Genomic DNA, 26303 nt, shown 5'->3' with positions numbered 1-26303 from the left:
ACAATCACACACACACCAAAGGAAAAAATTATTAGAGAAAGTGGGGTCCTTTTAGAAACTTTGGTCTTGTCTGCGGATTTGATTTGTATAAGAATGCTGTTTGCTGTTTGGGTTAAGCAGATGACTACGGTGGTCCAAGCACGTTTAGGATATGAGCGTACGATACGACTTGCTTGCGACTGCGACACGTAGACGATAACCTTTTTTGTTTGGGTGTTTTACGTGTACACCCCTGGAGAGTTTATTATTACATATGAGCCTTCCCAAATTTGAGACCCGAAGGTACATTCCTGAGCAGCACCTTGCTTTTTTACACGTTAAACCCTGAAAAGATCCTTACTTTTTTGTCTAATTTACGCGTTGCCCGTTGGTTACTCTTTTTGGCAGCTAATTGTTACGATCCACTACTTTCTTTTCTTTTACATGTTTACACGTGAATAAGATGAGGAACATTTTGAAGGGTGCCGGCATAAATAAGGAACTATTAGAGGGGTAATAGGTCAAATATCAAGGATTTTTTGGAGGGTTACAACAAGTAAATGATCTTTGAGAGGGTTATATATGCAAAAGAGACCCTTGATTGATTCATTGATTGATCGAGATTGCTGGCGATTTTCACTAGCAATTATAGTAGGGAAATGTTCAAATAACACCCTCAAATTCTTTTGATTTCCTGAATCAACACCGTCTATTAAAATTTTATATTCCGAACCTTCATTTTTTTCCTCTGTTTTTTAAACAACACCCTGAATTAATTTAACCCAATTATTTTTAAAAATGAAAAAAATCAAATAAGAAATATTCTATTAGAATACTAAGAATAATTTTTAAAAAATCTAAATTTTCTTTAACCCTTTTCTTTAGTTCGTTTCTGGTGTAATTTAATCAGTACAGTTCAAGTAATAGTAGGGTATCAGAAAAAAAATATAGGGAAAAAGATTGGTTGCTTTTATAAAAATCCTTATGTACTAATAGAAAAATAATAAATATGTAAGGTGCTGTTTGAAAATTTTTCATTATGGTAAGCTGGCAAATATTTTCTTCGCACAGCTTTATTTCCGTGAGGCAGAGACCTCTCCCCGTTTCGTGGCACCATTCTCTTCTCTTCCGTGGTCTTCTCTCTCTCTAGATCTCATCTCTTCCTCTCTCCCCTCAAAACCCTAAAGATTCCCTTCTCCCGTTCTCCTCCACCTCGATCTTGATCTCCCCCTCTCTCGATCCGATCTTGAAACCGGAACGTAAGGTTCCGAATTCGTCTCCGCCCCTCGATCCCTTGATCCCCACGGGCTATGGCGTACGGAGATCGGCTCACGACCTTCGAGGACTCGGAGAAGGAAAGCGAGTATGGATACGTTCGGAAGGTATCGTCTCCTAGCTCTCGTTGCGCGGTTTTGATGCCCTGATTCTTATTTGCTTCCTTTTGATTCGAGATTCCATTTTGTAGGTAGTAGTATGTGTTCATTTGTTTGATTTGGAATTAAACGGATCGTTGAAGATAGTAATTTGATCGTGATAGTTGGAAAGTTTAGATGATGAGTATTATATGTATTTTTTTGTTATACACTGATACAACAGGTTTGGTTATTTAAGAATTAAGATTTGCATCTATAGGGGGCAAGAAATAATTATTCCGTTTAATTCTTCTTCCGATCAGTAGAAACTTTAGCATTACATGCTAGATCCGGTAATATCTCTCTTTGAAAGGGAAGAATGACATTTCCCTTCCAGAAAGATGAGTTAATTCATGTCCATGGGAAAAGCTGTTCGGCTACATATACTCGTGTAATATAGTGGTCAAAACATTATGGAAGATTAGTTTTTTGATATATTCTGTCTTAAGATAGTTTCTGGAAATTATTGTTTTTTTATGAAATTACTGGGAATTAGTTGTACAAACATAATTTTTTGGCAGTGTTCTTTTTTTTTGTTGATGTTGTAAGCTGTGTGAATAATATTCATTTATCATGTGCAAATTTGTCAAGACAGAGAATAGGTCTATTAGCTTCTTTCCTTATAAGTATTTAGCTAGTCTTGTAGAACTAGATAGTAGATGCATGTATTACTTTCACTCTGTATCCTATTTTTTAAAATTCTGTCAAAAGAGAACCCAATTTCAGACCATCTAGATGTTCATTATGATCTTAAATTGAGGCAATTGTGAACATGCATTAACTGTAAATTGAATCTAATTTCTCTGGGAGATGCAAAATCTTCATTCACATGATTCTTTCATCTGTATGGTCTAACCATTTTATGGAATTATATTCTCTGGGAGACGCAAAATCTTCACACATGATACTTTCATCTGTATGGTCTAACCATGTTATATTTCCATTGTCTGTTGATGAACCCCAATATTGCACAATCATGACTTTCATCCATTCACCTTGGCTTGCTATAGGAGAAACTTGATTATGCTTAAGTTCCCCAACATAGATGTTCTGTTATTAAGTTGGGACTTTACTAATAAGCGTTAGTCCTGGTGCTCTGCTACCTAAGTGTGCTGCTTGAACTAACTCGGGGAGTTTTGAGGTCTGGTATGCCATTTGAACTTTTTACTCACTCTGTCCTGCAAGCTTGCAGGTGTCTGGGCCAGTTGTCGTGGCAGATGGAATGGGAGGTGCTGCTATGTATGAACTTGTTCGTGTTGGTCATGATAATCTTATAGGAGAGATTATCCGTCTTGAAGGAGATTCAGCTACTATTCAAGGTACATGATGATGAATACATCTGCCCAATTTTTTTTTCCTGTTTTTACTTTTTCTACATCACATCTTAATCTTCATTTTGAATTTATATAGCATATTTTTTTCCTATTGGTTATCAGTGTATGAAGAAACTGCTGGCTTAATGGTGAATGATCCTGTTTTAAGAACCCGGAAGGTATGTCTTGGAGGTTTCACCTACTGCTGCCTGTTCATTTCATTGTGCTATTTTACATGTGTGTTCTATGCAGCCTCTCTCAGTGGAGCTGGGACCTGGTATTTTAGGAAACATTTTTGATGGGATTCAGGTTCGTTATAAACTTACTGAGATTTATGTATTTGCAGTGTTTGAGCAGATTATATCTGTGATATACTCTCTTTTTTTGTGTGGTAAAACTGTTTCTCCATAGTCAGAATGTCACAAAACTCTATCTCCTTAAATTTCCCAAAGTTATGGGCTATTTATTTCACGCAATTGGTGTGATTCTGGTTGATAATTTGATTATTAATTTGTTCAGTCTTTGAGACTTTTTTTAATGCAACACAGCGTCCTCTAAAAACAATTGCTCTGAAATCTGGTGATGTCTACATCCCTCGTGGTGTCTCAGTCCCTGCCCTCGACAAAGACATTCTGTGGGATTTTGAGCCGAAGAAGCTAGGTAATGATCAATAACTATTATCTAATAACATGAATGATAGATATATTGTCAGACTCTTGTTTCTCGTTATCTTTATGTTAATTCTTTTTTTTCTCTATTTATTTCAGCTGTTGGAGATCTTCTGACAGGCGGAGATTTATATGCTGTAAGTTATGCTAAATTTAACAGTGATTGTTATGTGTAGGATGCCACTTGCATATGGTAGTAGAATCTCTCTTTAGAATTTTATTTGATCACTGTGTAGATTGTAACATTGGATGATAACATTTCAGGCTGTCTTTGAGAATACTTTGATGCAACACCCTGTTGCCCTCCCCCCAGGGTCCATGGGGAAAATCAGTTACATCGCCCCATCTGGTCAATACAGCTTGAAGGTCAGTATGGATGTTACTCTAAATTGAAGGTCTGCTTACTTCATGAGCTTTTACACTCGTAACACTCCTATTATTTGATTTATATGTTCCCTGTTTGCATTATTTGCAGGATACAGTACTTGAACTGGAATTTCAAGGTGTAAAGAAGAAGTTCACTATGCTTCAGGTTTATAAGCTGTATTATTTTGTTTTGGTGTTTACATTTCTTTTTGGCAGTTTAATACATAAATAAAGGCCTGCCTGACCTTTTTTTTCCTGCAGACATGGCCTGTGCGTACACCACGGCCTGTTGCTGCAAAGCTTGCTGCAGATACACCTCTTTTAACAGGGCAGGTACTAATGAAGCAGATGTGAAATACTATCATGGCATTTTCAGATTCCTATAATTTTTTCCTCTCACTCTTCCTAATAAATTTAAATATGCTGATTGGTTCAATCTGTTTCTCATATTCTCTTCCTATTCTATGTTAACATGGGTTTTGTAATTATAAATATCTTAACTGTTTCAGCGGGTACTCGATGCCCTCTTTCCTTCTGTTCTTGGAGGAACTTGTGCTATTCCTGGAGCTTTTGGCTGTGGGAAGACTGTCATCAGTCAGGCACTTTCCAAGGTGACAATTTACTTAGCATTTATTTATCCTCTATTTTGCAGAATTGCCTTCTTGTTACTGGTGATACTAACTTGTGGTTGTTATCTCACTATCGCCTTGTACAGTATTCTAATTCAGATACAGTGGTTTACGTGGGCTGTGGAGAAAGAGGAAATGAAATGGCTGAGGTTTGCATTACATATTTTTTATGGCTTGCTCCATTTTCACTATTTTAATACTTATTTAGATGGATCATTATCCAGGTCCTTATGGACTTCCCTCAATTAACAATGACATTGCCTGATGGACGTGAAGAGTCTGTCATGAAACGAACAACTCTTGTGGCTAACACTTCCAACATGCCTGTGGCTGCTCGCGAGGCCTCCATCTATACAGGTAACATGTCTAATCACCTTTCAGAATGAGGGTAGCAATTATTAATTTATAATCCCTCAGTTTAATGCAAATGATGGACTTCCCATTATTAGGGAAGTGGTGTTTGGGAGCCAAATAAAATTGCGCAAGAACAAGACTGTAATCATTCTTCCACATAATTACTTTGCATTGATAGAGTTAAAATTTGGGTTAAATGTATTTTATCCCCACTGTATTTATGCATAAATTAATTTATTCCTCTGTACAAGTTTTTGTATCAAATTATTCCATATACTTAAGACAAAAGTAAAAGTATTAGAATTTTTGTCCCGTTTAATGGAGCCCCATCCAAATTATCAAAATGCCCATGTTATATTTGTTAGACAAACAGTAAGAATGGTAGATTGGGCATTTTGGTAATTTTTATATTTATTATAATGGGGTATCTTGGTAATTTTGGTAGGCTCTGTTAATTTAGAAACAGTTTTATCTTAGTCATAAGTTAAGGATTGATTTGATACAAAAAATTTTACAAGGGGGTAAAGTAATTTTACGCATCGGTATTGGGGGGTGAAATGTATTTAACCCTTAAAATTTTTAGGAGTCCACTGAAAAGGGAAAGCAAGTAATATTTCCTGGCCACATATTGCTCACCAATCTGCCGGATGTCGTGTACAATATTTTTTGTATGGGTAAAAAAAGCGGGAGTAGGATTCACTGGAAAGCTTTTCTCTCTTATGTATCTTCCATTTGTTTCTGGACTGATTAAGGGTGTTTTAAGTAGAAGTTAATAAGAACCAGGAAAAAACACGTATGGAAAACAATCCTTTACAAATATCTTAATGTATGAGAGTGGTTCTTATGAAAAGCACTATCTCACAAGTCCCTCCTGGGTAGATTACCCTTTCTGCAATATGTACAGGTACAGGCTAAAGAATCTTGGTTCTTCTTGAAGTGAAAACACAATTTTTATTATTATATTTGCTACACAAATTGAGATACTTTAGTTAGTTCCCGACTTCCCATTTGTTAGATCATTAATGTCCATCATCAATGTTCTTTAACAAGTTATATGCATTTCAAGCTCCAGGTTGCTGGTATCTAGAGTTGTAACTTTTGACTGATTAAAGATTATGCATGCACCTTGTTACTTTGATGTAAAATTTTCCTTTCTGCAATTTACTTATAAGATATCCAGGTTTATGTTGAATACTTGGAAGTCCTCGAATAGATACTATTTTGATATTCAAGGCTTTATTTGAACATCCATTTTGCTCTATTTTAAGATTGGATGGCTCAAGTTTTCTTCTTGAGCTCCATATCTCATAGTCAGTTGCATCAAATATTCTCAGGCATTACAATAGCAGAATACTTCCGTGATATGGGCTACAATGTTAGTATGATGGCTGATTCCACCTCCCGTTGGGCCGAAGCATTGCGTGAAATATCAGGGCGTCTGGTAATTTTTCTTTTTTCTCTGGGTAGCTTGCAATTTCATTTGGACTATGTTTTTATCAAAATTTGCTATCTTCTTTAATTTATGCAGTCCTTTTATCCATGTAAAGAACTTGTACCTTTCCACCTCTACTTTAATGTCATCTCATGTTTTTTTTTTCTGGCTCCTAGTTAAGATGAGTCTTCAAATTCAAAAGGATTACAGAATACATCTTTATCCAAATGACTGATGTACTATTTAATAAAGGGGAAACATGATTAGATTGATAATAGAAGTTATCAAATCATTCAGTCGTCAATTCTTGAGAAACATTTTCCCAAAATGATAATGTTGCACATTCCACAATAATCAAATCTCTAATATAATGGATTATAAAAACTAATGCTTGAATAGTTTTATTGTTGCTTTATGAAACCTAATTGTAAATAATTACTAAATGTAATATCTTCTCAGGCTGAAATGCCAGCAGATAGTGGTTACCCTGCATATTTGGCTGCACGTTTAGCATCCTTCTACGAACGTGCTGGTAAAGTGAAGTGTCTTGGTAGTCCTGATCGTACTGGAAGTGTAACAATTGTTGGTGCTGTTTCTCCTCCTGGAGGTGATTTTTCCGATCCCGTAACTTCTGCAACCCTTGGTATTGTGCAGGTAAAGGAACCTATCCTTGCTTGTCCCCACTATTTTTTTATTAGTTTCCACTAAGTTTTATTGAGCCTGTGTCACTGATTTTGTGTCCTGTTAACTTGTTTTGTAGGTTTTCTGGGGATTGGATAAGAAACTCGCTCAGAGGAAACATTTTCCATCAGTCAATTGGCTCATTTCTTATTCAAAATACTCACAGGTTTTATGCTATGCTATTTTGCCCAACTTCAAGTAAATGTTAAGACCAATTTTTTTCATTTTTTTTTCACTATAAGTAGAAACCCATCTCAGAAAATACTGGGATGAAGGAATAATGGGATTTTGATAAGAAATGAAAAGATATGTGCTGATAATTTGTTCAAGTGACACCAACAATTGAGATAATTTATTCTTTGCTTTCATGAATGGAATTTGGAAATTGGTAACCTCCCATATTGGTTGAACAGTTGAAACAAGTTTCTAAACTAATACTACTTAACCATGGTTAGCGTTGATTGTTGTATATTGAGTTCACTAGTATCTGGAAACATCAACACTCATAATATATAAGTTTCTGAGATTGATGCTCACTATTCCTTTCCATTAAAAGTAAATTTCTTCTCTGGAGAGGGCAATTACATTTTCCTATATCTGTTGCACTGCAGGCCTTGGAATCTTTCTACGAGAAATTTGATCAAGATTTTATTGACATTAGAACAAAAGCTCGGGAGGTGTTACAGAGAGAAGATGACTTAAATGAAATTGTCCAGGTATTTTTCAGCATGTTTTTGGTGCTTTCCACATTTTCTTTGAAATCCTTTTTCATAATTTAGTTCTCTCTGTTAGTACAATTCAAGAGAAATTGGTTCTTAAATGTGCTACTAATCTAGCTTAATTCTTTGAAAGTACATATATTTCTGAAATTTTGTAAATTGAAGCATAATTTATCTTGAGTTGTCACTAGATCGAGTACATTACTGATTACTCTTTTGATAATTCTTATATTTGGTATTCTATGTTGACTAGTAGATATTTCCTCAACTGCAATTAAAAGCTTGAAACTGTAGGACTTCAAACCTGCAAGATCTTTTACTAATATTATTTGTTGGTACTGCCTAATTTTTTTTATCTAATATTTCAGCTTGTTGGTAAAGATGCATTAGCGGAAACTGATAAAATTACTCTAGAGACAGCAAAGCTTCTTAGGGAGGACTATCTGGCACAAAATGCTTTTACTCCGTAAGCGTTATTTATCATGGTTATCTGTATCCTCTTTTATCAGGTCTTCTGTTCCCTTTGTATATAGTTTCTCCTATTATGATTCTTTTAATTCTTGCGTCAGATATGATAAATTCTGCCCATTCTACAAATCAGTGTGGATGATGCGTAATATTATCCATTTCAATACTTTGGCAAATCAGGTAAATCTTCTTATTTGCAGGAAATTTTTACTGCGATCATCTGGTTTGCATAGTCAGCTGATTTTTTATATTTTTTTCATGAAGTATCCAATAATCTTTTTACATGTTTATTCTGTTCCATGGAAAATTACTAGTTTGGCTGATGTGTTATTTCAAAATAAATTCTTATGTGGATCAAAGCAATGGATTTTGTCTCTCGAATGATCTGTGGATATTTGATTGTTCCCTTCTATAAACCCTGGAAATAGGTGTCCCCCACAAACATGATTTAAATACACTGATATAAAGATCTTTGGAGAATAAGTATACATTAAAGATAAACATTGGCACTAAGATTAGTATAGTTGCCGAGTATCTTTTACTTTTTAGTGTGACCTACAGTAGTCAATAGCTTGAAAGTTGTCTCAAGGAACGAAGGTGCTAGATGAAGGGCCACAATTAATGTTCTCCACTGTGAGGCGATATCTTCTGGCATCCTTCAACTCTAATAATATCCGTATGATAATAATTACAATTAAGCTCCAAAAATGCATCCCATCATATCAATATTTGAAAAATGTCCATCATAAGGGGAATCTCTGAGCCCCACGTGTTAGTGTACTTTTACTCAAGGTATTTACAAGTTTTAGCACTAACTTAAAGGTGAACGGTGGAGTTCCTCTCTCAGAGGGTCAAAGAAATCGACACCTGTTTCAGATAATTCTTTTATTTATTCAGTTGAACAGTTGAAAGAATTATCAGAGACAATACATGCTATATTAAAAAAAAATAGTGTATAATAAGGAGACAAAGAGTTCATCAGATACTTCATTCATATATTATAGAACTGATTTTTCATACTTTTCTGGTTTATTTGCAGGCGGTGGAGCGAGCTGTAGGTTCTGAAGGACAGAAGATAACATATAGTGTCATAAAGCATCGATTGGGTGACCTTTTCTACCGTCTAGTGTAAGTAGGACAGCAATTATACTCTCTAATGGCACGTCAATATCTGATATTTTTCCTGGATATCAAACCTTTCTTCCGTGACTTCTTGATCATGTTTAAATGCACAAGTTGCTGATCTTTGGCATCTTATTTGGACAAACATATTAGGAAAACAACACTTTATGTGTATTTCTAACTACTAAACACCACCCACTGGAGGGAGATAAATGGCTTTGTTTTTTTCGGTGGATGCTTTTGTTTACCACGTCTCCCTCATAAATATGTATATCAGAAGGTTGTTAGATTTGCCCATTGTGCTTGCTGAAGGTATTCTGCTGTTCTTAGAAGAAACTTGACCATGTACACCACACCATATGGAGTTATGGACTCAGCAGAAAAATTTAAATCATCTCCAGCGCGAGCAAATTTTGATTTCTTTTTTGAATAATGGAATGCATGATGATTTGTTGGCTTAGTTTACAAGATCTTTTCTTGTTGTCGCGTAGAGGTCATAAAGTTCATTATAAAAGCATATACTTGAATGCTTCTCCTGACTTTATAGGTCCCAGAAATTCGAAGATCCTGCAGAAGGTGAAGAAGTTCTGATTGCAAAGTTCAAGAAATTATACGAGGATCTCACTGCTGGATTCCGCAATCTTGAAGATGAAGCTCGGTGATCTACCAAGCAGATGCCAACCCAAATGAGGTGATAACCATCTTGCACTTTTATGTAGCCGTGTTGAGGATTGTGGAAGCTGATTGGTTCCTTCTGAACATGTGGTTGGCTACACACCATATGGTTAGTGTTTGTGTTAAAGCTTTTTGCAAGTTTATGACACTCGGCCTCTTTATTTTTTTACTGTAGTATTGGTTGAAGAGATCACCATTTATAAATTATCTTGTAATAAGAGATGGATATCTTGATATCGAGATAAAGGGCATCAGTCCATCAGTTTGAACTTTGAACTCCGATGTTTAGATATACTGCTCATGGTAACAATGTTTTTATTTCAATTGCAATGTTTTTCTTTTTGTTATTGTAGATAAGAAATAAGATAAGCTCTTGCGAAATAAATTCTTTTTTCCTTCACATCCTTCTGTTTGTCGTACAATTCTTAGTTGCTGATCTTTGCACTCGTTCCTCTTTTTCTTAACAATAATTTCACTTCTCCTTTTCTCATTATAAATTTAGAATCAAATGTAACATAAATTGTCATGGATCCTATTTTTCACATGAACAGTGTCTGCTAGTACTAACAGTAACCATTTACAGCCAAGAGACCAGGCAGTTTGTTAACCATAAGGAAAGCAATTATCTTGATGTTTAGCAAACTAATTAAGTCCTTACAAGAACCATTCATACAAGAGGTTTTTGGGCCGATAATTATCCAATCTAATCATCAGGAAGGATTAGTCCCATTACTTAGTCTGAGCTCTTGAATTATTTGAAAGAAAAAAATAATAATTTATTTATCTCTAATTACTCTCAGTTCAATTATTTCTTTCTCAGCTCAATTATTTTGATGTCTATAGTCTAGATATTATAGGACTCACTGTGCCTAAAGGCGTAGCTTTAGAGTAGCATGCCTGCGGCCTACCACAACCGAGAAATTAGATATTTCTACTCGTCAAGGCATCAGCCATCGACCCACCTTAGATATTTCGCCAAGTTTTCTCTTTGGTCAAAATAAATTTGGCAACGAAATGGACGGAGGATAAATGACGGGTTTTTGTCAATAATTGAAGAGAAAATGATAAATAACACCCTACATTTTGCCCGTATTATAAATAAATCCATCTCTTTTCATTATTTGTAATTAGAGCCTCAATTTGCTAAAAGAAATGCTATGCAACACTCGGGAGTTAAGTAGAATATTTCATCTAATTTTGACTTATTATTTTTATTTATTAATTATGATTATATTTATTTTATCAATACGTTTGCATCCAAATAACACATTTAGATTTTGAATAACCCGTTTAGCCTAATTAATTCTAACTTAATTAATTTATTAATAAACGGGTTATATTCGTGTTAGTTTGAATCAATTTCCGTGAACCATTGTTGAGATTGCATCTGGGTTAGTATTTGGTTGACATTGGCCAAGAAAACATGGAGGTCTTGTTAATTTATAAAAGAAATTACATCATTCTAACTATATAGAAAAATACTTATAATAATTGATCCGGTTCTATAATTATTCTTTGTGTGCGTCTGTTCCAAATTTATTTTAGCTGTCCTTGGTATCAATCACTCTGAATGTTCTTCTTGTGATTCTTAATTAATGTTCAGAAAGACAAGTTTTACTATTAAAAAAAAGTTTGCCCAATCCACCATGTTCTTAGAACCATCCAACTTCCTGCCATCCTCCACTTTAACTATTATTTTAATTCCTTTGGAAGTGAGTCATTTCTACTAAAAGTCAAAATGAATTTTTACGGTATCACTTATTTTTTATTTCACTATAAATTTTATAAATAATAAGTAAATAAATTCCCACGATAATTGAATATTGCAGTTAATAGAATAGTTAAAGGGGCTCATATTGTACGAGTGTTCTCGAATTCAAATTATAATTGACAGCAACTTTACCGACAAACATGCAAAAAAATAGTAATCCGATGTATAACGAGATTTAGTTAGTCTTACAATTTAAAATAAATTTTATTTGACTCTAAAATTACTTTAGGTGTTGAGGCAAATAACCCTTAGAAAGTTGGAGGGCCAATATATACATACATTAAAAATAGGTGGTTGGCATGGCTAACTAACCCTAGATGAGCTCATTGACTGAAGGAAACAATGGATGAACACAATCATAAGCTCTTAATCCATTTGGATTAGATCACTTAAAAAAATTAAACAGACATGTGAAGTAGTATAAAATTAAGCTTTCTAGAGTTGTAGCAATGGAGACAAACTCTTCCACATTAACTGGCTATTTCAGTAGTCCAGCTTGTTGGTGATAGGCGACAAGGTTAATTTTTGTCATCTTTTTTGTTTTTAAGGATAGTTACACTTAGTCCCCTAAGCTTCTTTTTTTTTTTATAGATAGAACTTTTGAACTAAAAGAAAAATGCCCAAATTGACCTTCAACTAAGGAAAAAGAAATAACTACATGAACTTTTTGAACTAAGAACTTTCATAGCTCAGGAGGACTATGTGGTAAAAAAAAATTTCTACGAGTGTATTTAGCGAATGATGCTAGTTTATGAGGCTAAATATAATTAGCCATTTTTTTTATACGTACAAGTTTTAGTTTTGTATGCAAATCTCTCACATGTTTGCGGGTGCCCTAGTCTGAGGAAGAAGAAAGAGTTGCAGATCGAGTAGGGTGAAATATTCGCAACTAGGGTACCTAGGCGTGTGTGGGCGGTGCCTCGGGCTTGGGGTGAGACGAGACGGTGATGGCTGGTCGATGGCAAGCGACGAGCGGTGGAGTTGCTATAAGGGGGTGTCGTGCGGTACCCCTCGTGTCACGTGCCAATACGCCACTGACACAGTCATCATTAATGCAAATAATATTATTACTTTGTAATGCAAGTTGGAATTATTTCACATTTTTCTATTTCGTTTTCCTTCCCCATATAGTTGCCCATTTGACTATTTTTTTTTCTTCTATATTTGACTTATAACTTGCATGATTAGAGAATATTTTACTAGCTATAATAATATAACTAAGGGAAATTATTAAAACACCCCGTTCTTTATTTTTATCGTCATTCACACTTTACTATAAATAAATATTTATCATTCGAAATCTACTTAGAGTTAATTTTAACCTAATAACAACCGTCGAAATAGAAAATATTTCATCCCTTTAAATATAAAAAACAAAAACTTTCAAAATACCTAAGAACATCTCCCCTTTTAGTATTACCCTAACCTTCAAGATTAAATTAAAAATATTTATATCAATTTACATCTGTAGTTAATTTAACTCGATTATCCATTAAGGAAAGTAGGAAACTAAGTTCAGTATATCTTTTAAGCACTAAAAGTAAGATGTAAGATTCAAATAATAGATATTAATATGGTAGAATGTGAATGATATTAAGTACAAAAAAATAAGTGTTTCTAATGAATTTTCCATATAATTAATTGCTTTTAACATATTGGATGTGGATTAATTCTTATCTTGCTGGTAACCAATTTCTCCTATGGTTGAATTGTGGTTTTAAATATCAAATATCACCAGATGAATCAAAATGTCTTAAATCTTACTCTAAAAACCTTCCTTCTACTAGAAATTTGAATATTTTCACATTCACTATTTGACCAGATCCATGTTTGCACAGCTCAATTAGTGCAAAAGTTATTCTCACATTGATTAATATTGCATAAGATGTCTTAATTAAGTCTTTGTGATTCATCCCCCCTTTAATTACTTCTCTCCTAAATATGTAGGAATGAACTTAATCAATACTGCATTAAATTAGGTTAAAGTCCACCTTGGCATCCTCTGATTTTTCTTTCAAGATAACCCCACCAAAGGAGACATTTGAAGACATAGAAATTAGAAATTCTTAGTATATTTTGGATTGTTTTTGATTGATAGAGAATTAGTAGTTTAATCATACGCTAGACATAGGGTTTAGTCCAAATTTATCTTCACAAATGCTTAAACCTTGACTTCCTACATGTTTGTATGCTTCTACTATTGCGCTACAATGGTGGTCATATTTTAAAATTATTTTGAGATATCTAAGTATTAAATTTTTTTTTCTTTAAGAGAAGTGAGAATTTAACAGTGATAAACCAGCGAAGTGAATGGACGACTACGCTAGTTCAATTTTATTATAGAAGTAGAAAAGCAAATTATGCAATTAGTGGACCGTGGAATTCGAACAGGGTTTCGAACGAATTTCTCATTCTCCTAATTACTTAATTGTCCTTAGTATTCAATTATTTTATTAGTTATCCCACGAGTAATTTAGTCCTAAAAAAACAATTATGCTTTTAAAAATTAAAAGTGTACTTATGATATATTTTTATATAAGTCATATGATTTAATGTACTTACACTCAAATATTAGTTAAAAATAGGAAAATAATAGAAGAAATTAATTTTAGTTTTTAAAATTATTTAGAACTATAAGTATATTATTTCAACTATGTAAAATATTCCTAAATAAATTAGCAATCCAAAAGGGTTGAACAAATAACACACCAACTCAACCTCTATCTCCTCTCTAGTGGTTATGATAACTGTGGTATCAATCTAAGAATATTTTATTAGATCTTTTTAAAATAACCCTCACATTTCTCTCTAAAATAGGACCCTAAACCAAAAATAAAATAAGATATGAGAGGGTATTTTTGGAAAATCAAGCTTATTCTGACTCAATTTGATATGGCATTCTCACAAGGGTGTTAATTTTATTTAATAACAAGATCCAAAATACAGGGCATCTAACTCTTAAAAAATAAAAAATTCCAAAGTATGCCACTCTTAATATAAATATAAAAAAGAGGGTGCAAATAGTTAATTCATCAAAGAAAAAAAAAAGGGGAAACTATACAATTTAACATCGATTATTTTAATTAATTTGTGTTTTAATAATTATATACAGAAAAATATCCTGAGTTAGATTTATACTAATACCATTTAGGCAATTGGTATAAAAAAATTTCTATCAACTTTAATTAATTTTAATAAGTGACTTTCTCATAATCATTTCTAGTATAGTTAACTTAACTTACATTTAAGTTTAATTAACAAATCTAATGGTATAATATTTTCTACACATATTCGCTAAATAAGCCAAATCCCAAATATGGCACACATTTTAATATTTTATAGCCAAAAGACTCAATCTAACTTGCCCATTCCTAAGGCTCACTTTTAGAAACTCTTCCCCCATACTCCATTTAGATTTGTTCAATTTCCAACACAAAGGAGATGGAGATGATGGTATGTTCAAAACCTTTGCCTAAGGCTAGGAATGATCCTTATTTCAACCCACAACTTTCATAGTCTGTGAGCTTACCAAATTGGACTTGACCTTCTCCACTACCCCTAGATTTGGTCAATATCTATTTCTTTTTTCTTCTTCTTTTTTATTTTTTTTTTTCAAAGGAAAGAGTCATTTATATATATATATATATAAGAAAATATTACCCCCTAATCTATTCCCTTATTATTAGTGTACTCTTAGATATGCATCTGTCGTAAAACCCGAGTTATTTATTAAAATTAAAAAAAATTTCAAACCTTTGTTCCGCAAACTCTTATTTTTTCTCAAGAAATTCTTTAGAAAGCCGCCAAATTAGTGAATTACCTGTAATATTCTTCGTTATGATTATGATTCGTTTATGTTAAAATTAATTTGAGAAATCTAGACAACTGAAAAAAGAGGGATATATGCAGAAATATCCTTCATTTTCAATTTTTTTTTACATTATTTATAATATATTAGATGGTTGATCATCATGATCGATTCTAACCTAATTTTTGTATGCCAAATTTAAGAAAAGGGTTATATGTGTGTGCAAAATAAGTGGAGTTGAAGATCATATCTTTTGATTTGATTATATATGAATGATATATTTTAAGAACAATAGTTTAGAAGAAAATTAAAAAAAAAATGTGAAAGAAGCCTGAGACGATCTGAGCCGCAATTAGAAAAAACCGACGGCCTAGATTGAAATAAGATAAGTAAGCAACGATCTTTTTCTTCCTAATTTTTAATTTAGTTAGTCGATTTTTGATGGATTAATCAAATCCTAATTGCAGAGCAGGCCGGCAACCCCAAAATGTGGCGCATTTTTAATTTTTTATTTTGCAAAAAGGCCCCTACATAATGGGACTTTTATGGTTCATACCCTACATTATAATGTATTATAAAAAGATACCAAAAATATTAAAAAGAATCTCTGAGCTAACTTAAACTCACATTAGCTCTAACGGAACGGAAATATTTTGTTTTATTTAAATTAATATAGGGTAGGGTTCAAACCATGAAAAACCCGTCATACAGGGGCTTTTATGCAAGTTTCCCTATTATTTTTCTATCTTTTTAGTCCAATAAAGGAAAACTAACACACCGTATAATAGAAACAAAACCACAAGCCACTTATCTGAACTCCTACATAGGAGACGTTTCCCCTTCCTCGTAGAATCCGTTTCCCGTTACCATCGAAATTCTTCTCTTTCCCTTATTCACCTGTTAAGCCAATAAGAAGCCGCCACGTAAAAAATTTCCAATCCATTCAAGGACAACGAATGTTTCCACTCTTGCGTCCGTCGTCAAACAAACGAGTCGGATCCTCTGCAGCCCGAGCAGCATAAATTCACGTTAAACAGAATGTTAAATATCAAAATCTAGCAAATTCCTCCTCCCAGTACTGTAGGCAATCTGATTTCCTCCCGAGGAAAACCATTGGAGGGAGCGAGAAAGTAACAAAAAAAAAAAAAAAAAAAAGCTGGAACTGAGAAATGGACGGGGTTTTGCATATCACGACATACATTTTAGTTTTATTATAGAAATACCCTCTGTTGCACATTTGCAAATTGACCCCTCTTACAGTCTAGTCCTCGCTCAGGAAATATTCTTAGTGCATATTATTATTTTTTCTCTAAAATAGTTTGGAAACATTCTTATGAAGAATACTTCATTACTTTGAGGATTTTGGTTTGTTATTAATTAGAGTTAGACTAAGTCAGTTCAACAATAAATATAAGCTTCCCAAAAATAGAAGGCTTAGAAGGGAGGAATTTAACCTCGGGCAAGGACTTTATTTTGTAAATAAAATAGAAGAGAAGTGGTTATATGTAAAAAAGACGCGAAAACGGATACGAAACGCTATTATTCTATTTAACCTTTTCGAATTCCCCTCACCTCTTCGTCTTCGAGAGAGAGAGAGAGAGCTCTTATGGACCTTTAAATATTTATATAATTTTTCTTCCACTCTTCGTCCTGCCCTAATAGCGGATCTCGTAGATCTCCCGCTACCTGTCTCTCTCCGCCTTCGTCGTAGATCTCTGATCTCCCCTTGTCGGGGCAGCTCAGCTCTTTGAGGTAATCGATTTCGTCCTTGTCAACTGTAGTTTGATGGGATTTGGTGCTCCCGATCTGGGCATTGTCTCGGTTTTCGTTTCCGTGGAGAAATTTAATTTATTTCCTGAAATAATTGTGATGCGTTCTTTGTGGATGTGGCTGATGTCGATTCCTACGTGTTTGCCTTTCTTTTTTGGGAATTTTATTTGGAATTCGAGGTTTCTGTAGCTGGAAGTCCCACCAAAAGTTTTGGTTGGTGTTGAACTAAGGGATTACGGGATGCAAAATCTTTTAGATTGCTTGTTTGAGTTGGAGTTGACTTTTCTCGATGGCCTTTGTGGACTTGGGGATAGAAGATTTGTCTTGGGAGGTGAATAGTTTGAAAGAAAAATCTCTTTCGTCTCGTCTCCAAATTTGACTAATATAGCAAAGTTGATCACCTACATTATGACATAAGGTTTATTTTAGCTTGTAGGAAGGGAAACATACGATTTGTTTTTTCTCGCAGGATCCTTTTTCTTTTATTTCCAATTGTTAATCTTTATACTTAATGGAGGATGGTCCTGTTGATGTGCTTTAAAGCCATACTTGGAATTGCTCTCTTCATTTTGCCCTTTTGATAAAAGGTCGATATGAATGTACAAACCAAAATTTACTTCTTTTTGTGCTACATAAACAGAAAAAAAAAATCAAGATTTTGGTATTTGGCATGTGGCTAATTGATATATATATATTTTTTTTCTTTCCCCTTCCTTTTGCAGCCAGAGATACCCAGTCTATAGCATTTTCAGAGTTTGGAATGTAGGTTCTGGTTATGTCTAATGGTTTAATTTCTCATGGTTGTAATTGTGGTGAGGCCTATATAAGAAGAGAAACAAGATGAAGGTACCTCATGCATGGAAGGATCGCAAGAAAGAAATGATAATCCCACATGGACCAGGCCACAGGACTGCTTCGAAAAGACCCATGTGGATATTGGTTTTGATATCTTTGGTCTGCATCTCATTAATTGGAGCTTACATCTATCCACCTCGGCGTTATTCATCTTGCTACTTCTTTGCTTCAAGTGTTTGTAGTCCTTTTAAAGACTGGCTTCCTGCTATAAATTCCCGGGTACTGACCGATGAGGAGATTGCTTCTCATGTTGTTATCAAAGACATCCTTGCGATGCCTAATGTTCCATCGAAGAATCCGAAGATTGCTTTCATGTTCTTGACTCCGGGTACATTGCCATTTGAAAGATTGTGGGAGAGATTTTTTCTGGTAAGGCTCAAACTTATTATCTGTTTGCTACATGTGTATCCTTCTAGGATGATAGGAAAAACTTTCCAAGTTAGGCATTTCGTTGCATCTGCGAAGTCAAAAGATACTTTTGTTCTGATGTTTAACATGCAAGCTGGACGTCTAAAATGACCATAGCCATTCTTATCATTTCATACCACAAACAGATTGCAAATGTACATGTGACTTGGACATGTCTTTATGAATTTTCTTTATCAGGTATTGGCTTCTAAAGTTTTCAAAAATTGAATTTGGTATCAACTGAAGGAAAGTTCTGGTAATCTAAATTCTAGATGACATATAAAGAACAATCTATGCAAAACCTATTAGAGAGTAAATGATCACAGAAGTCTTGCATTTAACAGAAGGCCCATGAGAAAGACATCTACAATCTTGGAAGTTGGCAAATCATCCAATTTACTTTATCTACTTCCTCTATCTCCATAATAGAATCTTATTGACTTTTAAACTAAGCTAGTAAGCTACTATACCAAATGAGGCTAACTCAGCTGTGAATCTTGTATGCAAATTGATCACATAGAGAGAATAATGTCACATAAATGTGTATTTGCTTGTCATCATTGATTTTACATTGGAATTCCTATGTTGTGGTTGAAATAGGATCCTGCTGATGGGATGGAGTCCCAAGCCTATTATCTAGAAATCAATGGTACTGGATTCAAATGGATGGAAGATTCACTCTGCTCTCTGCTAGAAGTGATTTATGACAGTTAACAAATCTTGAGGCTTTTGTTTGATTCAAAATGGATGCCAGTTACAATACCAGAATATTAATACTCATACAATAGATATCATAAAAACTCATGTCCGAGTGACACATTCCAATAGGGTTGGTGGACTCTATCATATCTATGTCCTTAAATAATGCATGGTATCATTATATACTTATTCAGCTTGCTGCATTGTTTTGAGACCTCAATTTAATTTTTTTTTTGTTTCTAGTGCTCTAGATATTTTAGGCATCAATTTTTCTGTGAGATTCCTAAGTATTTGTTCAGAAAGAATAGGATCCTAGATTTTGTTAATATGATTTATTTTTCAGTTACAAAATTTGACACAATTTTAGCAGTAGGGTTCCTACCCAGCTCTTTCATGATTTGGAGATTCTAGGAAAACATTAATATTAAAAATAATCACATATTACATGTGCAGGCGCCTGTAAATTAGCTAATGTATGCCTTCTTTAGGTCTTTCTTTTTCTTCTTTTTTTGAGTCTTTAACTGATTTCTTCAATATTTCTGATGTCTGCGGTGAACCTTTGTTCTGAATGTACAAATCACTTGCTGTTTAATTATTTTGCATTTTCTTATACAGAATCCTTAATACTCCAAAGAGAGATTTCTTGTTTCTCGTCTATTAGTATTTATAGTGGATTGGGTCTTCTACTAGTATTCCAACTATTTACAAGTGGAGTGAGTCTTCTCATCTACTCTGTATATGGTCTGACTTTTGAGGATAAATTTTGTCACGTTTGCAACTTGGTTACATTCATTGAACAAGTGCAATCTTCCATTTTGCAAAATCTGAGACTTCCTAAAAGTTATACCACAAAAATGCTTTGTGGAAAACTGCGAGTTCACCCTTTTTGTGATTACATTAGCTAATAGTAATGGATTCAATCTTCAACATGTGACTGACATTTGAGAATTAAGCAAAGAAAAGCCTCTTGATCTCAAAGTGCTTTATCTGCTAAGTGAAATGTGATTTAGTAGAAGAATCTATAGAAAATGACATAGTCAATAAATTCGTGCCATAATATAATAGATAGTTTGCACAATCCATACAGAGCTTACTTTTTGTTAGTAAGGATGAATAGTGTACATTGATATAACCAGAAGTTTTGATTGTATGACTGTATGGTCAACTACCATATAGTGTACGAATTAATAAGACTGTGCCAGTAGACATGACCTCTATATTTTCTCTACGAAACAAGAAATCAGTTACTAGAATAATTCAGCTAAAGCTTTTATGCATTAATTTAACGTGCTCTCTTATTTATTTAGGGCCACGAAGGGAGATTCTCCATTTATGTACATGCATCCAGGGAAAAACCTGTACATGTTAGTCCTATATTTTTTGGAAGAGACATTCGCAGTGATAAGGTACTATCCCTCTCAGATTAACTAACTGAACATTTTGCTGGACATGGGCATGAAGGAGCTACTGTGGCAGATTTGTTGCCATTTTTAGTGGAATTATCATTTTCAAGAAATCCATTAGTTCCGTTAATTTTGTGAGCATGAACTGCTAATTTTAGAGAATTATTGTTTGAATGAATACCTGTTCACCAGGTGGTCTGGGGGAAGATATCTATGATTGATGCAGAGAAGAGGCTCTTGGCAAATGCACTCCAAGATACTGATAATCAGCATTTTGTATTGCTTTCTGACAGGTATGGAACTGATACTATTGAAATTATTTTTCATCCTTTCATCAGTACATTTAATTCTTCTGTTCTTATGACAGCTGTATTCCACTTCACAATTTTGATTATATCTACAATTATCTGATGGGGACAAATATCAGCTTCGTTGACTGGTAAGATTGTAGGTCATGTATCAACTTTCCCCCTGAATTTGTATATGGTTTTGTTTAAGGAAGTAATCTGGACAATGTTTAGTAGTTAGTACATTCAAAACCTACATAAATTCATCGTGATTACTCTACCAAGTACTGATAGATCATTATCTGTCCTCTCCTGCCTGCTTTAAAATCTTCACAGAACCATTCAAGAATGTTACTCTATTTCTTCTTACTGATGCTGTCTCTTTTGCCAGCTTTCAGGATCCTGGACCGCATGGAAATGACAGGTACTCAAAACATATGCTACCTGAGATTGAGGAGGATGACTTTCGAAAGGGTTCCCAGGTAAACTATTCCTCGACCAAAATACTTAAACTGGCCACAAATAAATTTTCTAGTGAAATTGAAAGGACTCTTTGATGATATAGTAAGGAGTATACCAAAAGTTCTAGCCTGATTTCACAGGAGAACTAAAACAGATATCGTTGAAGCCACTTAATAAGAAGTATTGTTAATTTAGATCTTACCATCTTAACTTAGCATCTGCTTTTATAAGTTTATTACCTTTCTTAAATCTAAATTTTGCTTATTTAGTAAACTGTTCGTTTTTTTATTGCAACTATATAGTACACTAGAGCTAAAGAAACTTAAAATGAGGGAGATCCTTGCATCAGCTTAGCAAACAAAGAAGGTGGTTCTTGATAGTAGTTTGGAATGAATGAAAGATGCAAAAACAGTTAACACACAATTGCCACGTGCACGTATTCTGTATACATAAGTTACCACAAATACCTTTATACTCTATCCATCTCAATATTATATTCTACAGAATATAGTAGTAATCTTATACTTCCTATACATATTCTTAAAATAAAAGTAAAGCTGGGGATATAACTCAGATTGTTTTAGGATACATGTATTACACTAAAGAGTCCAGATAAGTGAAATTGAAGATTTTCTGTTTGCTTGGAAAAATTCTTTATGTAATATATTTTTAACCATAAATGCTACTCTAATGGGATTTTTGTACAATGTCATATCATTATCCAATATCCATATTCCTCCTTTATAGTCAAAATGTTGTCCAACCTGTAGAACAAGTTGGTGCATCTTAAGGAAATTCGAAACTCATTTTCCACATGTATCCTATTTCTCTCTCTCTCTATATATATATTTATCTATTTATATAACATAAGGATATTACTTTTTGATGTTGTCCTGGCTAGAATCTTTTGACACAAGGAAAAAGTCAAAATGAGGTTTGTGCACCACATCATATCATGGTTCATATTGGAGATGACATTCCAAGGGAGGCTATGAATGTGGCTTTTAATTGCCTCATGAGTTAACCTGCCTTACTAGAATAGTAGTAGTGAAAAAGATCACTTGCTTACTCAAGCACTGTTTCTCTCTTAAAGTGTATGATTTGCGAAAACATACGTCATTAGCATGTAGGCATGCTTAAAGTTACATGCCATACGTGTATGTATTCATCAAAGTAAGATTAACTCCGTGTAGCCAGAGGTGTTTATTACGATTTATGAGAATGGGTAAGTGTTAGCTTGTATAAATGAGCTAGTGAAACACATGCTGAAGCTTTTGGTTGATGTTTATAATATGGAAGTGTGCTGCCTTTCAATTATCAGAGAAAAATTCACTATCTAATTCTTGTAGGCTTGCATTAGATTTATCAACTTTATATTTCCATTATATTCTTCTACCTGCTGACATCATATATTTGAAACTTAACTTATTTATTTAAAGAGAAAGTTTCTGTTTTGCTTATGTAGAAGTTTTATAATTTTCATATACCACTCTTCTTTCGATATTCCAGTAAAGGCTTACTGTCACACATGTCTTGCAGTGGTTCTCAATCAAGCGGCAACATGCTGTGCTGATTCTGGCAGACTACCTATATTACACAAAGTTCAAGCTTTATTGCAAGGTAATTTGCAGTCCTCCAAATTTTGTCTCACTAGATATCAAGATAGTGTAAAATGTGCTTAAATATTTGTATTCGTATGCTAAAATCTGGAATATGAAAATTATTATAGGAACTACTATATGGCCAGTCAGTTGATAACAAATGTCTGTAAATATCAAGTTGAAATGGATCCTTAACTCCATGAAGCCTGTACTCTACGTTTGATGGTGGAAATTTTTTTTCACTTAGACTTCATAAACTAAAACTTAGAAAAATAATAAGGCAATCCTTAAATGTCAGTTGGATTGCAAATTTGCAACTTGAGGTCTTTTATAGTTTATACATGCATTTTCATTATCCCCACTGATTGACAATTGACGATAAATCGAACATGAAACACTTTGCAGTTGTTTGGCTTCATGTATTTAAAAAAATTGCATCTACATATAAAATGTAATTGGAAACTTTTTTACTCTGTGGATCTCATAGAATATCCTTTTCAAGATGAGTTCATATGCAGCATTTTGAAATTCACTTTTAGTAAGTGAATAGCAAAACACATTCTCTCAACCTTTAATTGGAAGGAAAGAGAAAAGATATAAGACTTTTGTTTACATTGGTTTCTCATTTAGCACTATAGATGTTGCATTTTGAAGTACATGAAACCACCCCCTTAGTTGATGTAACTAGTGTCGGCTATTTGTCAACAAAGTTGATGCTCTACAAATTTGTCTCCCAAGTACCATATTTTTAACTGCACAGCATTTATATGAAATCAAGATCTCTAATTCATCACACTGCAATCTATGTTTCAATCCTATTTTTCCTCTGCTGGATCTGAATTCTTGCAAAATGCATAGTTGAGGTTAGTTTCATGAAAGATGTAATGATTTATTTTTTTTAATCTTCATGCAGCCAGGATGGGAGGGACGCAATTGCTATGCTGATGAGCATTATTTGCCAACCCTATTCAGCGTTAGCACATAAGACCTTTTGGCCACTTGACTTTGTTAAGCTATATCTAGTTCTTTTTGCTTGCTAAGATATGAACTTGCACTTGCATCCTCAGATGGTCGATCCAACTGGAATTGCCAATTGGTCAATAACACATGTTGATTGGTCTGAAGGAAAGTGGCATCCAAAGGCATATCGGGCTCAAGATATCTCTTATGAACTCTTGAAGAATATAACTGTATGTTTTACTTTTAACTTCCTCTCTGTTATTGATTTATTGATCATCATTCTCAGCTGTAGCTCACACCTGATTTTCTTATGTGGATGCTGTGACAGTCTATTGATAAGAGTTTCCATGTTACAAGTGATGAAAGGGTAAGTTTAATAGTTCTTCTTATATGCGATTCTTGCCTTCTTATTTTGGTTGTTGTTGTTCCCCTTTCTCAGAAGCCTTTTCTAAATATAGCGGTGAATACTTTGCATATAGTTTGTAAAGATGCAACATTTTTAAGATTTGTGATGAACTACTGTCTGTTGATTTACAATGAAATCTAACCATTCAGTGTAGGAAAGTAGCATATGGTGCTTCAGGTAGAGATTGTATTTTCACTAAGGGATACTTGATCTGGATCATTTAAAATAGAACTAGTATTCTGGACTCTCTAGGTCATTCAAGTTATTAGGAGAAATATTTAACTACATGGTTTAGCATGGCAAGTTTGAGACTCCTACGAAGTACGTTATTATTCAACTGGTAATATGACCTTTTAGGTGGAGGCCAAACAAATATTGGTTCTTGTTTGGATCTTTTGTGTTACCATTTCTTGAAAAGCAGTGGCAGAATCATCTTTTCTTTTTCAGATCTAGAAAAATAATGAGGAAGAAACAGATACATGGGTTCATATCAATTTGCTGACTAATAAACCAAATAAGAGTCTTCACCCAATTAGAGTAAAAAAAATTCAGATGAAGACTAAGCATCTGACAACAAAGTCTAAATAAGACATCAGAGATCCAAAGAATGACAGCTGTAGTACTAGTGCTTTCACTAACAATGCATCTACTTTCTTTTTGTCATGATTAATTAAATTTACACAATATTCATGCCTTGAACAAATACTGATAGTTTACTAAACATATCACTATTCTTTCAGAAACTTGTGACTGAGACAGCTTGCATGTGGAATGGGATGAAGAGGCCATGTTATTTATTTGCCAGAAAATTCTATCCTGAAGCTCTTGACAATCTGATGAATTTATTCTCCAATTATACAGCTATTTGAGTTCTCCACGTGATTCTTTGGTCGAGTGCCTGCTTACAACCTTCATTCCTCGATCCTTCAGTAATTACTAGTTTCCAGCTTTTGTAAATTGTGAAACCAAGACCAGCTATCATAACACCAACAGAAGGTTGTGGCAGCAATTGGGATGACTCAGAATTCTGAGTCTCTAAGATTAAGACGCTGTCTATTTGATGGTGCACTACGCCCTCTCGACGTAATTTTTTTCTCATGTTTTCTAGGTTTCTTTTTTTTTTCTTCTGTATTTTTAGTTTTCTAGTGCTCTCTTGGACAGTGAATTTTGTTGATCTATCAAATTGCTATAATGTGATCCATTTGTTCTTTTGGTTGACATATGGTAATTATAAAACACTTTTCTTGTATGATTGTGTCTATTATCTTGATTGCAATTGAACATTTGAGAAATTTTTTCTTTTAATTTTGAGAAGAAAGGGCAGAGTCCAGTTATATTAGAGCAAAGAATTCTTTACAAGGCGAGACAGAAGAGCTAAAGATTACAAATGTTTGAGAATTGCTCAAAAAAGTTATAGTACTCTTTGGAAGGAAAGAGCCTTTCCCATTTTCTCCGAAGCCCAACCATCTCAAGAGCAAAACCTGCAGATGTGAGCTTTTAATAGGAAGATTTAATTGTTTCTATAAAATTCCAAACATCTCAATAAAAGGAGAAAGATATAGAGTGAAAATGTTAAAAGTTTGGCAATTTTTATAGAAAACCATCTCACTATTATGTTTTTGATGAAACAATTTAGAAGATATTGCACTTACCTCTTGTGATTTTTGCTCAATTTTATAAAACACTGTATATTTTTAATTTAAATACTTAACTCCCATATGGTCTTAACTATAGTGTAATTATTATTATTTTTTGTCATATTTGACCAAACTAGATGATGAATTTAAAGAATCTTATTAGAGATAAAGTTATAAAGGGTTAGATATATCTTTCGAACGTATTTAAAGTAATATTGATCAAATTTTAAATTTTTAAATGACAATAATATAACAAAGATATTTCACATAAGCATGTTTTTATCATATCTTCGTCATTTATAGTTTGACTATTATTATTTTAGATGCACCGAAAAACCTATCCAATTATCTGTAATTTTGTTTATAATAAAGATTTTTAAATTCAACATCTAGTACAGTTAAATACGATGAAAAAATA

At 33.7% G+C, this 26303-nt stretch overlaps 2 protein-coding genes across 2 annotated transcripts; both read left to right on the top strand.

Moving 5' to 3' along the window:
- The first annotated feature begins 997 nt into the window (after positions 1-997).
- LOC140794312 (V-type proton ATPase catalytic subunit A-like) lies at positions 998-10094 on the top strand. The gene is made up of 20 exons (XM_073146297.1): positions 998-1361; positions 2584-2710; positions 2828-2883; positions 2957-3013; positions 3253-3364; positions 3472-3509; positions 3637-3738; positions 3848-3904; positions 4000-4071; positions 4248-4349; positions 4454-4516; positions 4592-4724; positions 6056-6162; positions 6613-6807; positions 6914-7000; positions 7446-7550; positions 7922-8019; positions 8123-8201; positions 9061-9149; positions 9691-10094. Exons 1-20 carry the CDS (start codon positions 1290-1292, stop codon positions 9803-9805), a joined length of 1866 nt encoding a protein of 621 aa, XP_073002398.1. The 5' UTR covers positions 998-1289; the 3' UTR covers positions 9806-10094.
- A 6881-nt stretch (positions 10095-16975) lies between these two features.
- LOC140794057 (glycosyltransferase BC10-like) lies at positions 16976-25497 on the top strand. Its single transcript, XM_073145872.1, has 11 exons — positions 16976-17149; positions 17890-18391; positions 20437-20535; positions 20725-20825; positions 20900-20971; positions 21211-21301; positions 22821-22901; positions 23796-23855; positions 23950-24072; positions 24171-24209; positions 24989-25497. The coding sequence occupies exons 2-11, from the start codon at positions 18008-18010 to the stop codon at positions 25115-25117; spliced, it is 1179 nt and encodes a 392-aa protein (XP_073001973.1). The 5' UTR covers positions 16976-17149; positions 17890-18007; the 3' UTR covers positions 25118-25497.
- The last annotated feature ends 806 nt before the right edge of the window (positions 25498-26303 follow it).

Source organism: Typha latifolia, chromosome 8, assembly GCF_019914945.1.
Source record: "Typha latifolia isolate L0001 chromosome 8, TyphaL0001v2, whole genome shotgun sequence".
Classification (NCBI taxonomy): Eukaryota; Viridiplantae; Streptophyta; class Magnoliopsida; order Poales; family Typhaceae; genus Typha; species Typha latifolia.
The sequence above is the reverse complement of the archived record's forward strand: the minus strand, read 5'-3'. Positions and strand labels throughout refer to the sequence as shown.

Coding starts and splice junctions, on each gene's coding strand:
- LOC140794057 (XM_073145872.1), top strand. CDS start 18,008: ATGAAGGTACCTCATGCATGGAAGGATCGCAAGAAAGAAATGATAATC. Junction 20,826..20,899: donor TTTGTATTGCTTTCTGACAG/GTATGGAACTGA, acceptor TTCTTATGACAG/CTGTATTCCACTTCACAATT. Junction 24,210..24,988: donor ATGTTACAAGTGATGAAAGG/GTAAGTTTAATA, acceptor CTATTCTTTCAG/AAACTTGTGACTGAGACAGC.
- LOC140794312 (XM_073146297.1), top strand. CDS start 1,290: ATGGCGTACGGAGATCGGCTCACGACCTTCGAGGACTCGGAGAAGGAA. Junction 3,014..3,252: donor ACATTTTTGATGGGATTCAG/GTTCGTTATAAA, acceptor AATGCAACACAG/CGTCCTCTAAAAACAATTGC. Junction 4,517..4,591: donor GAGGAAATGAAATGGCTGAG/GTTTGCATTACA, acceptor ATCATTATCCAG/GTCCTTATGGACTTCCCTCA.